Source organism: Periplaneta americana, chromosome 10 (genome assembly GCF_040183065.1).
Source record: "Periplaneta americana isolate PAMFEO1 chromosome 10, P.americana_PAMFEO1_priV1, whole genome shotgun sequence".
Lineage (NCBI taxonomy): Eukaryota > Metazoa > Arthropoda > Insecta > Blattodea > Blattidae > Periplaneta > Periplaneta americana.
Genome location: NC_091126.1, coordinates 1,979,902 through 1,994,141, shown reverse-complemented (window position 1 = coordinate 1,994,141; position 14,240 = coordinate 1,979,902). Strand labels below are relative to the sequence as shown.

General features: G+C 34.8%; 1 protein-coding gene across 15 annotated transcripts in view; it reads right to left on the bottom strand.

The window, feature by feature from the left end:
* Rbsn-5 (Rabenosyn-5) overlaps positions 1-14,240 on the bottom strand; it is a 94,477-nt gene that overhangs the window by 33,697 nt on the left and 46,540 nt on the right. For all 15 annotated transcript variants that reach the window (XR_011334210.1, XR_011334207.1, XR_011334213.1 and 12 more), the window contains 2 exons: positions 11,582-11,668; positions 2,544-2,717 (listed from right to left, as the gene is read on the bottom strand). Coding sequence is in view for 4 of the 15 variants with exons in the window: in XM_069836705.1 (XP_069692806.1) it covers positions 2,544-2,717; positions 11,582-11,668 (261 nt within the window). In the remaining 11 variants the exon portion in view is untranslated. The remainder of the gene's footprint in view (positions 1-2,543; positions 2,718-11,581; positions 11,669-14,240) is intronic.

Sequence of the window (14,240 nt, the reverse complement as noted above, 5' to 3'; positions counted from 1 at the left end):
TACCACAATCACTTGATCTCAATCCAATTCAGAATTTGTGGCACTTATTGGGCAAAGAAATCAGAAAACACTGCATATCAAATAAGACAGATCTTCAAAATGCTCTTATGGAAGAATGGACTAAAATTCCTCCCGATACAACAAGAAAGTTAGTGCACTCCATGCCACGAAGACTGGAAGCCATGGTTGAAGCCAATGGATTGCACACAAAGTACTGAAAGAGACTTCTCTAGTTTGCTTGAATTTATTATTTAATTTACTGGCTGTGAAAAATACTTTTTTTTTTTACATCTAAAAATGCAGTTTTTAGTTTATAATTTTATTTTGTAACTATAAGCAATTTTTCTTGATTATATACCAAGTCGTTTTTTTCATGATTTTACTTATTAAAATTGTATTCAGAAAATCGTTATTATTTCTTTGGAAATTAAAAAAACAATGGTATGCAAATACTTTTTGTATCCACTGTAGACCTAAAATTTGTATCAATATAATTTGAACATCACTCTTTTTATGAAATATATGCAGTATCTTTCATGCATGAAAATTCATGTTACTTATACATAATTAATAAGCTACATGTGTAACTCTTTACAACTACTTCCATCTGGTTGCCTTCCTCTTTAATGCCACTTAGTTCACACGTCTCATCATCTTCGGGCTACAGTATTTTGTTTGGGTGCATGTAATGTTTAACTTACCATAATTAACAGCGAATGAGTCTTAACATTACAACTAGGCAACACTGCTTAAGCTCGAATGGCTTGTGCTGTTCTGTGTGGCTATTGAATTAAGACGCATGAAAAGGGGGTTTAAATGCTATAATCACCATAGTGCTCTCCACTTCTCTCTACAAAGCTAATATTTTTATTTATATTTTTGTAGTGATATATAGAGAGCTTATTACACACTAGAAGTTTTGTCTCATGAGAATTCTATTATTTGCAACTATTAATTGTGCAAGGGAAAAAATAAAATCTCTTATAAAATCAATTAAAGTATTGTATTACAAGTAATGGTGAAGTTCTGTTCGGTATTTCATTGTTTAGCAATTATTGTTCACAAGATTTATTAAAAATACTGATTTCCGTAAAGTCCTAAAAAAAAAAAAAAAAAGCAGCTTATCCTTAATATTTTACATCCTTTTAGCAAACACCATATTCTTTAATATTTATTTGAGGAATACGAGTTATCATGTTACAGAAATAAGGATGGCATGGAAACTGCATTTTTTATTTCCAGAAAGATATATCAAGAGTTATATCAAAATTACGAGTTAAGCTAAGAAAATTAATATTAACGTTCAAAATTCATTTAGCAATAAATCAAACCGATTATTAGGGAGAATTTCAAGCAAGTTTTCAGCATAAATCATCTGTACTACAACATACAATTATTTTCGCTGTGAAATAGTGATACTTTCTTTATTCATTCTCCATCCCAACCCAGAGCTGCATGCTAAATATATCCAAAGCCTTGTATGCATCTAGGTTATATGCAAACTCCTATTATTCCAAGGCAAAACAGAGGAGTTCATGTAATAAATTCAGAGAATAGAATTCAGCAGTGATACTGGCAATATTCACTTCTGACGTGTGTATGTTTTCAGTCTCATCATGCTTTTGCTGCCATTCCTGGGGCTATCAAATTGTTATCCCAGAAAAAGATTTTATATATAATTATGTAACAAATACATTGGACTGTTCATGTCTCAAGCATTTCATCACAAACTGTCCACATTTAGCCACTTTTTTCTTTAAATTCCTATATTACTTTTCTTAGATTTGATTATAAAATAGGATTTCAGAAGCAAGTTACATATTTTAATGATATATTTCTTATTATTATTATTATTATTATTACTACTACTAAAGTTCAATATTTAGAGAAATTGTTTACACCAGTAGTGCAATATACACATGATTAATATACGGTAATACTGCATCTCCACTGGATTAATCTTGCACAGATAGGGACTGATGGCGGGCTTATGTGAGGGCGGCAATGAACCTGCGGGTTCCTTAAAGCCATAAGTAAGTAATATTGCATCTCCTTTCAGGTAATAAAAACTGACGAAGATGAATATAAGTTTTTCTTATTATGTCAAAGGATGAACTAACTATTAATAAAGGAATGATATTAGTTATATGAAAGTAAACAAACAAACAAATAAATTAAGACTTTTCAGCTATTTCTGTAGCAATGTTTCCTCGCAAATGCATATAATATTTCAGTATGTCTGCGAATACTAACATGAACTTTCACACATTCAGTCACAGTGGCCAAATTTACTTTTAATTAGAGGAACATATAGATAGCCTAGTTGTCAGAATAGCAGATGGACGGAGGTGTACCTTAGTAACAAGGACATTTTGTAAACAATCACCTCTCTGGCATCAGCTGGGCAAGAGACACAGGAAAGCCATACATTTAACGAGAACTACTATTTTCCAACGTTCATCCACCTCTTCTGGCCAGCCCTACATATCATAGCAATGTTCAATTTAAAACATGATCTAAACAAGTAAACAAGATTCAATAACCTTCTTCGATCCTGAAGTGCTTTCAACTGCATTTCAGTTGGTAGTGCTGGAATTGCTACCAACTGTTCCTTGAGGTAACTGGTGGCAGCTGTGCGAATCATCTGTTGTAGCTGAAGGGTCTTACCACGGGGCGGATTTTCAACATCTTTGGTCCCCAGAATTGCAATCTTGTTGCTTAAAATAAAGTATCTAATTAACACCATGTGTGTATGAGGCATCTAGTTGCAAATCAGACAAATCACTGAAACATCAATTTTCAGAATGAAGGAAAAACATTTGCAAGGAACCAAGGATTTGCAATCAATACTATTTTTCATCATACAAATCCATGTGATGTATCTGGCTTTGGAGCATAACATTGCTATAGCAGCTGTAAAATTATATGAAGATATGGATAAAATGCAATATAGCAAACGCCAGTAGGGGACGTTATCCCCACCCACATGAAATGTGCATTCGACACAACACTCGCCTATCACGTAGTGTGTCTGGTGAGCTAGTAGGGGAAAAGTGGAAGGGGACGTGGGCGGAGCTTCTACGTTCGCTATATTGCGATTTGCCCAAAGATATGGAATAGAACATTAACCATCTTTTTGTGTTGTTGCTACTTGAAATGCATGTCTCTCACATATGAGTACACGTCAACAACGTTCTTTTCTTATGTAAACTTTTTATTTTGCGATATACCAGTTCCCTATTCCTTGGTACATGGTGGAGTTTCCATTATCATGGTTAATTTGTTCGAAAATACTGCAGAAGTTTTCCAAACTCATATTACAGCGAATATTCATTTAGAAATTAAAACAGCCACATAAAACATCTCAGATTTAGGTTAGATTATAAAGTTGAAAAAGAATTATGTATAATGAAAAAGTCATCCCTTAATAGTAACAAAATGATTTTATTTAATAAAAATACATAAATAACTTGCAATGAATGAAATTACTGTACATATTACGAAGAACATCATACCGGTACCTTAACACTATCATACTGAATAATTTAATAAAAATAATGAAATCTATTGAGGCATTCCCAGGAGTAACAACTTAGTGTGCCTTACATCGTTTTTCAGTTTCCAGCATATATCGAATCCTTACTAACACACATCCTTCCTGACAAATTATTATTTTCCTCCAATGGACTGTGCAGTCTTGTTATACCAAATTTAAAATGGTTGATGCTTTGTATCTCAAATTCAAGATTTTGTAGTTAAATTCTTGTTCCAGAAAACACCCCAATTACATTTCTGACTGGGCTTTAACAGGAAACTTCAAATTATAAATATTTTAAATTTGAATCGGTTTTTGTGAAAAGCAAATACTAAGTCAAAATTTCAATGTGTGCAGTAGAAAGAAAAAACTGTTTATTTCAATTGATACTAACTGCACGGACATATTCAAAGCATTCCTACTTCAGTTACTACTGCATATAAATTGGCTTTTAACTCCAGATTTTGATTTTAAAATTATTTTCGAAAACTGACTTATTCTGTTTTAACAAAAAAAATTCCGAAAAGTAGCATACAGTAGAGCTCAAAAGTATTTGTAGAAAGGATATGTCACAATTACATGAAGATAAGTATTGACTAGAAAAAAATGCCAGTGGATAATTGAAAAGTATATATTTCTAATCCATTTAGTTTAAACAGAGTTATCTTGCGTAAAAAAATAATTGAAAATTCTTCAGGATCAAAAGTAATTTGTAAGTCCAAGTATGTAATAATAAAACAAAAATAATCTGGACCCTAAGAAAAAAAAAACGGTATTTCGTTGCATATCCCGAGCTTTGATCACAGCAGCACATCTGTTTGGCACTGAATCCACAAGATTTTGCAATCGCTCGTGTGGAAATTGTGACCATCCTTCCAATTAGGGAGCAAAGAACCGATCCTCATTTGAGTAACTTCTACAACAAACACCTCGATCCAATTTATCCCAGAGACGTTCAATAAGATTAAGATCCGGACTCTGGCTTGGCCAATCCAAAAGTTTGATTTTTTTATCTGCAAAGAATTTTTTTTAAATGGCTGGAAGTATGTTTTGGATCATTGTCCTGGTGAAAAATCCATTTACATGGCATATTCTTCCTCCCATGTGAAACCATATTCTTTTCTAAAATGTCACTATACAAGAAATGATCCATATTCCCTCCTATTTGGACTAGAGGACCAACTCCACTTCTAAAAAAACATCCCCACACCATGATGCTTACACCACCGTGCTTAATAGTCAGTACCTGGTATTTTTTGTTGTCCCTTTGGTTTTTTGGTCGATGTACAGTTGTCAAAAGAAAAAGTGTCCGCTCTCTAGACACAAAGTTCCCTTCGGGTATCTCTGCTACAATTCGGAGACAGGTGATGTTACATGTTGTTGGACCACGTGGCCAGATATCTATAGTCAGAATGAAAGCTTATGCGTGTTAATCTGTAGCATAATGGTAGTGTTTCGGGTAAGTGTTCATAAGGTCGTGCGTTCGAACACAACCTAATTCTTTTTATGTTTTTTTTTTTGGGAGAGAGAGAGAAAATATAATTGTTTCTGTTTCTTTTATGACTGTTTTAGTAATTAACATCAGGTTCATGAATGTATTATGCCATGACTGTGTCATTATTTGTTTGACATTATGGCTGCAAATGGAAAGAAAGATTATATTCTCAACAAAAATATCTTTCGTGGCATAAACAAAACAAACTTACAGGCGTCTGCCTTAAAAAATTAAAACAATTAAAAGTTAAAAAAAAAAATAAATAAATAAAAAAAAAAACAAAAAGCCACGATTCAATATTTAGTCCATCTTCCTCCCATCTCGATCACATCTTGCAGTCGAGTGGGCATGGAACAGACTGTTCTCAGTCAAGACATCCCAGGGACCATGGACGAGCTTCCACAAATCATCAGGGCGTCTTGGAGGGGAATTGGGCATTTTTTCCGCATATGCTTCTTTACTTGTGCCCACATATTCTCTAAAGGGTTCAAGTCCGGAGAGCGACCAGACCAGTCTATCAATTCAATATCCTGTCTCCTCGCAAACCAGTCCCGAATCAATTCAGGTGTGTGGACTGGATGATTATCCTGCTGAAATTGAAGAATTCCAACACGACACAGATACTCTACCACTGCAGGGGACGATATACAAGAGTGGGTCCTTCCTTTGTAGGTGACTTCATCAGAAAAGATTACTCTTTTCCAATCCCGATCACCATTTCCCACTGCAAAGACTAAACGCTCCTCTATATGCTCTTCCTTATGAACTTCCCAAGGAATGGCACGTCGAGATCTCAAATTGGCAGCCCTTAAACGATTTCTCATGGTCTGGTCGTGGCCAGGGAAATTAACTGCCTTTAAAGTAGCAGCGGTATGAAAGGGATTCCTTTCAACCTCTGCCACTAATCTGGCGTCCTGTTGTGGTGTTGAAATTTTCCTTCTACCACTCCCAGCTTTTCGGCCAAAAATTGCCGAGCATTGATAATTTTGCACCCATCTCCGGGCTGTCCTTTCTGAAACGTTGAAATGCCTACCTGCCTCGGATGCCGAAAAACCAAGATGAGTCCGTATTATACTTTCATTCATTCCTGCACCTCTTTGTGGAGCCATGTCAGTCAAAGTCGCAGGCAGAAATGGCGTCGTGGTTTCCTCAGAGAATTAGCCTCTACCTAGGTCTTAAAATAACAGCAAAACATTTATTATACTAAAAATATATATTCTTCAATTAGGAAATAATAATATAAATACTTGTTAGAGTCTTATTAATAACTATATCATTTTCAAACATAAAGTCCACAGAGTTACGAAAAATATAATTATTTTATAATCTCGACCTCAGTGTCGTAATATGTTTTCGAAAAATCTGTATTGAATTGTATCCACGCAATACGTCCTTAATCATTGCTGCTGTTACAGTTGGTATTACAACTACAAATATTATTGTCATAAACGTAACCTTTTTATATCATTATTAAATATTCAGAATATAATTGAAATGAATGTTCAGTTGTAGTGTTTCTGACAGATTAATACCAGGTAAATGACATAGCTCAGTCGGAAGAACGTAGGAACTTCGGACATCGCGAAATTCGGAATTGAAATGCCAATATATCAGGCTCAAATCCTCGTGACACCTTTCCAATTTACTATGTTACAGGATAGTATAATGTAATAATATAACAGAATAAGAAGAAAAAAACTAACACTCGTATTTGGCAGCTGTATTGTTCTAAACCTAACATTAAATTTATATTACTTATATCGCTAACGAACGATAACAGAATACAAATGATAATTTGAATATTATTTATATCGCTAACGAACGATAACAGAATACAAATGATAATTTGAATATTACTTATATCGCTAACAAACAATAAGAGAATACAAATGATAATTTGAATATTATTTATATCACTAATGAACGATAACAAAATATGATAATTTGAATATTATCTATATCGCTAATGAACGATAACAGAATACAAATGATAATTTGAATATTATTTATATCGCTAATGAACGATAACAGAATACAAATGATAATTTGAATATTATTCACGTCGCTAAAGAACGATAACAGAATATAACAAATTATAACTTGTGTATTATATATATTGGTAAAGGAACGATAAAATATAAATAACTTGAATATTATTTATATCGATAAAGAACAATAACAGAATATAAATGATAATTTGAATAATGTAGTATTTATATTGCTAAAGAACGATTAAGAAATAAAATGAAAACTTGAACAAGGCCCGAACTCACAACCTTCAAATCATTAAGCGAGCTCTCTACCGCTGGTCTACGAAGCACAGGTATGGAATAATTCCATAGTTCCGGAACTGCTTGTAAAAGCACATGCATCGTGTAACATCACCGTGACCCGAAGTGGACTTAGAAAATATTCGCTGTTCACGAGTGAGGCCACTTTTTTTTTTTTGACAACTGTACATACTGCACACCAACAGAAGAAAATAAATTAAATTTACTCTCATCACTCCATAACACTTTATACCGGTCTGTAGTGTTACATGTTTGATACATTTTTGCAAACTCTTATCTGGCCTTCCTATTTTTGGATTTATGAGTGGTTTCCGTGATGGTCGTCTACCATTTAAATCACCAGCTACTAGGCGACGTTTCACAGTAGAGACACGTAGGTTCAGTCCACGGTGCTGCTCTAAATCATCCCTAATTTGTCGAGCCTTTCTGCGTAGATCAGCAACCAACTGCTTACAAATGATTCTGTCCTCCTTACTGTTGTTTTTCGAGGATGATCAGACGATGGCTTATTGTCTACTGACCGTTCTTGTTTTTGCCGTCGACTCCACACACTTATGAGTTGTGATATCCAAACTATTTAGCAACGCTAGACTGCGATTTCCCCTTCTTCAAAGAGTTTAAAACAGCTTGTCCCACATCCACAGAGTGTTCCTTTTGTTTTGGCATGCTTGCAATGGTCTGTACAAATGAACAAGCACTGTCTAGATACCTAAACACCAATATTTAATGTATATCATGCCACCAAATCAAACTACAATATACTTATGAGCTAATGTTATTACATGAACTTGCCTGCTTCCTAGATACGTAACCACAGCAACGTGACTCATAGAATGACACAGCTGTGTACTTTGCATTGTTGTAGCTGCATGCAAACAGTACTGACAACATAAAACCTTAACTAAAAATACTTTTGAGTGCTACTGTACATTCATTTAAAGTATTTCTTTTACTGAAGTTTTTAACAGTTTTTTTGTTCAAAATTATACTCATTACATAGATTTCTAATAAATACACTGCTCTTAAATTGACTGAGCATATTGGGAATTAAATCAATGGCTTTCCCAAAACATGCTATGAAATGTTTCATATATAAAATAATTTTTATCTCGAAAAGCAAGCAATGTAATCTGCAGAAACTAAAACATTTATATTGTCACAAACAAAACTAATATACTGAATTATTACAACGAAAAATGAATACGTATTAGATTAAAAATAACAGAATAGTAATATTATTAAATTCAATATACATTTTATGTATGATTAAGTAGCTTAAATGTAACACACTTCTCTGAAAATAACTACATACAAAAATATTATAGACAAGTTTACAGAAATCACATAAAAATTCATGTGTAACAAGTACAACAAAAATTTACTGTTCTCTCTCTTCAGTGACAGGACATAAGGTTATTTCATCACAGAGGTCTTTGAATTCTGAGAACACAGATGTTACTACTTTTTTTTTCAAATCTTCTACCTTTTTATTTCCAATAGGTACTTTGCCTGTTGGATATGCTTTATTCTAATGTAATAAATAGATCTATGTTATCGTTCCCTGATGTTTTTCTCAGGTGAAATGAATGTTCTATAATACAACCAATGAAGTGAAGCACACCCAATTTCAGCTCAAATAATGGAGAGAAATCTAATATTAATAATTGTGCTTGGCAACATTGAAAGATAGAATGCATTCACCCAGCCTGTTTTGTGCTAAAAACGAAAAAGTCAACGACTTATTATCTTTCAACACAAATCAAAGTTTAGATACAGCCGTAACATTTTCGGTGTTAATGCCAATTGATGGGCCTTGACTAAGTACATGAATCGGTATTAAAAAAAAAAAAAAAAAAAAAAAAACGAAAATCGCCGAAAACTGACTTATTTGGTTTTAACAAAAACCGAGTCATTTCAATAAACTTCAAAATAATTGTTTTAATCGGATCGAGGAGACGGCCTCCAGATATGGAGGATAGCTGTGAATATATTGAATAAGCAGTCGTGGACAGCCGATGAGGGGTAGTCCTCCACCTTGGGGGTTGGGCGAAGGGCTAACGTAAAAAACAGCTTGTTACGAATCCTTCAAATAAGCCTCGGAATGGGACTGATTCTCTGGCACGACCACAGCAAAGGAATAAGGTTTTGATGATAGAGAATGCATTAATCTTGCTCAGGATAGGGACCAATGGTGGGCTTATGTGAGGGCGGCAATGAACCTCTGGGTTCCTTAAAAGCCAGTAAGTAAGTAAGTAAGTAAGTAAGTAAGTAAGTATACTTGTTTTAATGGGGCGCCATCTTTGTTTACAGATACCAACCTCACAAGGACATTGTTCCTATGAATCAAAATATCCGTGCATGCTTGAGATCATGTGAATGTTAGTCATCCAGGAGAAATGTATTGGTACATGGTATGGCAAAGATGAAGAAAAAGTGATAATTGAAGCTGTACAATGTGACAAAACACAAACACACTGAACTTGTTTTTACACTTTTCAGAGGAAATGGTATACATACAAAACAGGATAGAATGAATATAATAATGTAAATGGGGAGAAAACAAATCGAAAAGTGTAAAATTGGGTTTCAAATAAAGCAGAACCCCACTAATCAAAAAATTCCAGATAGCGCGGTCATGTCCTGCCAATACTCCATAAACCTCGAAACTGAAGAGTGAAGGGTGGGAAAGGAATAAGGTGTGGTTTCTCTGCTTGCATTCCTGTCCCATGCTTTATAGTCGCGATTAGCTCGGACTTGCAGGGTTCTACTGTAAACAACAAGATGATGATGATGATGATGATTTTCCAAGTTTACATTCTCATTTGCTTTTTGGTAATCAATTTGGAAATAGCAGTTAATAAACTAAACAATAATTGTAAAAAATAAGATATGTAAATTTGAATCTCTATAATACACACAAAATCAATGTGCTATGTGGGAAATACATACAAGAAGTCAAAATTGTTATTAATGACAAAATAATAAAACAAGTATCTAATTTCACCTATTTGGAAAATTTAATGCCAAGTGAAGAAAAAGACATGAATTTCGATAGTAAAAACTTAATATGAGGGGCGTTCCATATTGATTTACACTTTCAAATTTCCCACCAGCCATTTGCCATTACAGTTGCAAGCATGTAGTACATTGGTCTGCCCACAGACAGAGGAGTGTAATTCCTGCAAACTACAGTGCATTCCCCAACTGCTGTCATTACGTGAGTGAACAATATGGAGAGTGATCATCAAGGACAGCGCTGGACGACGTGGTTTCTGTGGAAGGGTGTAAACACTGCAGATATGCACAGGAGATTGTGGAAGTGTGTGGTGAGCATGCGCCATCACGAAAAACCGTGTACAACTGGGTGGAAGGCTGGAAACGTGACTGCACATCAACAGAGAAGGGAATCAGTTCTGGAAGGAAAGTCAACATCTCTAGAGTGGAGAACAGGCCTGCCAGTTGGATCCCCTTCACTGCCGCCAATCTGCAGTGTTCACGTCGTCCAATGCTGTCCTTGATGCAGTTGGGAAAATGCACTGTAGTTTGCAGGAATTACTCTTTTCTGTATCGTGCTGCCACCTGCATGCAAACCAATGTACTACATGCTTGCAACTGTAATGACAAGTCAAATGGCGCACCATGGATGATGGGAAATTTTAAAATGTAAGTCAATTGAGTAATTAATGCCACTTTGGTAAACAAATGTTGACTGAAATCAAATTCCGTTTGCACATCACCACCTCAAAACCAACTCTTCTCTATGGTAGTAAAACCTGAGTAATAAATAAAAAAGATACAAAGAAACTAGAGACAACACTATCAGACTTCATGAGATTGGACCATGAAAGAAATACAGACATTTAAGAGAAATATTAAAAATAGATAACATAATTGATCCTACAGGCAAGAGAAACTTGGGATGACATAGCAAAGATGGCAAGATCACAAATACCTCCAAGAACTACAATGGAACAGAACTCAGAAGATATACAAAGGACCGTGGTGGTGGTGGTGATGAGAGCAGGAAGAGGAAGAAGGGCAGAAGCAAATAATAGAATACTGTCGGGGAAGTATGCGCAAATTATTATCTCATCCATCATTGTGCGCTCATTTTCATCTCATTATTGTCGTGCTCCTGTGATATCGTGTCTGACCAACTATTTGAGCTAAATAGGGCTCAGGAGAGGTTTGCTGCTACATCTATGACAATATTCAGGATTTGAGTAACATTTTTAACTTTTGTGTGGTTAAATACTTTACCTCAAAGAATCTATGCTTTCGGCCAGTTTCAGCAGTTTCACTCGCAATACTTGGGCATCATTCAAGATGTACGTTGACTCACCACAGCTGAAAACACACACATTTGTAATAAATACAAAATCCAATTCTTTGACTTTCATAGTCGTAAGACAATAATTATTCTTTCTTTATGGTTTCCTTATAGGTTAGATTATCATAATTCTGATGTCACTTTCAAAGTCAAATATGTATACAAACCTGAAGATAACAGAAGTATTTTACACACAGACAGAGAGAAAGAGAGAGAGAGAGGGGGGGGGGAGGGAGAGTTTTTTTCGTTAAAGAAAAAAAGCAGGTACTGTATTTCAAACAAAATTTGCCCGATTTATTAAAGAGAACAAAAAAAATTCATCATTTCATTCAAAACATCAGAGCTGCTCCTCCCCCCACCCATGAGTGGGCTCAGCCAAACTTCTAATGGGTTTGGAAAATCAACAGTTTTATTGGCCCATTTAAGAGAAACTAACTTGTAGTGCTTCAAAACACCCGGACCATCCATTTTTTCTTGAAAATAAAACTGTACTGGGCATTTGTAAAAATAATTTAAGCGAAACCCATATAAAAAATTGATTCGTAGTACCATCATTTCCATCTTCCATGACAAACCAGAAGTAGTGTTATCAAGGGTCAACTCTGAATTTTAAATTCGAAATTAAATCGTGTACTGTACCTTTGGATAGAAATATTAAAAACTAAAACAGTTTTTTTTCTTCTAATTTTCAATCTTTATTTACAACCAAAGAAAAAGATAAGATAAATTGTAAATATAAAATCTCCGTTCTGGTTATGAGCCAAGCCCAGCAGCACACCACCACAATCAGGTCTAGAAAGCAAATAAATCGACAAGCCAATTTAGACAGTCTTTTATTTTGCATTGTGACAGTCAATTCGTTTTCTCTTTCCTCCAATATCAACACTCCTTGACCAGATACATCCACAGTGCGTCCATCACTCTAACAATGTTTTCCAATGTTTTACAAATCGTAAACAATTCAATCATTCATAGTTTCTGCCAAACTGCAAACCTAGCATTCTCCAATCTTTCCTATTTTCTATCTTCCTGTTAGTCTATGCATATGATCCACATATCTTAATGTCATCTCATCTGATATCTTCTTCTGCTCCGAACTCTTCTCCCATTCACCATTCCTTCCAGTGCATACTTCAGTAGGCAGTTACTTCTCTGCCAGTGACCCAGCCAATTCCTTTTCCTCTTCCTGATCAGTTTCAGCATTGTTCCCTCCTAGCCCACTCTTTCTATCACAGCTTCATTTCTTATTCTGTCTGTCCGTTTCACACTCTCGATTCTTTTCCATATCCACATTTCAAATGCTTCTAGTCGTTTCTCTTCACTTAGTTGTAATGGCCATGTTTCTGCCCCATACAATGTCACATTCCACACAAAGCACTTCACTAGTCTCTTTCTTAGTTCTTTTTCCAGAGATTCACAGAAGATGCTCCTTTTTCTATTAAAAGCTTCTTTTCCCAATGGTATCCTCCTTTTGATTTCCTGAGAGCAGCTCATGTTACTGCTTATAGTGCACCCAAAATATCTGAAGCTGTCCACTTGCTCTACTGCCTCATTTAGTATTCGCAAGTTTACTTTCTTCATTTTTCTTCCGATAACCATGGTCTTCGTCTTGTTTGTATTTATCTTAATCCCACAATGCTCACAGCTGTCATTTAGCTCCAGTAGCATATCCCTTAGTATTGTCTCCTCTTCTGCTAACAATGCATATCATCAACAAATCTTATTCACTTTCTTCTTCTTCTTCTTCTTCTTCTTCTTCTTCTTCTACTATCACCCCTCCCATGTTCTGAAAACAGTTCTTCACCAAATTCTCCAAGTAGATGTTGAGCAGGTTAGGTGATAAATGGAATCCTTGTCGTACTCCTTTCCCTATTTCACTTCCTTCGGACATTTCTACTCCTATCCAAACTTTGACTCGTTTCATATCAAGGTTACAGAAGAACCTTCATATACAATATAATATTACCATTATATTATTATTTTCTTTGATCGAGAATAAAGAAAAAAAGAAAGTTAAAAAAATAGTAAAAGTTATTTCTTTAAAAAGTCCTATCCAAAAATGTCTTAATGACCTAGGTCCTAATTAGAAATTTAAATTTTGACCCCAGTTACTACTACTTATACTTTGTCCCAGAAAATGAAAGTACCACAAATCGATACTTCATACAAGTTTTCGTTACTTTTTTTTTTTTTCATGAACACTCACTATCATGTCGTTTTCGAGAGAAAAAAGTGTGATATGAATGGTTTGGAGCCTCCTACTGATATTTCTAATATACACTTTTTTTTAATGACACGATTTATTACAATCCACTTTCGACATCATACAAATTTCCAATTACATTTTTACTGCCAAAAACTCATTCCTTCTATCCCTTATTTTTTTATAACATTTAAATAACTTCGAACAGAACTGAATATTTCAGAAAGCATTTTCACATTCAATAAATCCATGGACATTATAAATAGTAGAATGAAACCTTCCGCAACATCCAATAACACCTTAGCAAGACCCATTTTTTGTTACAGCAGTGACAATTGGACTTTAAGGAAAAGGGACGAAAATAAAATTATGGCCATTGAGATGAA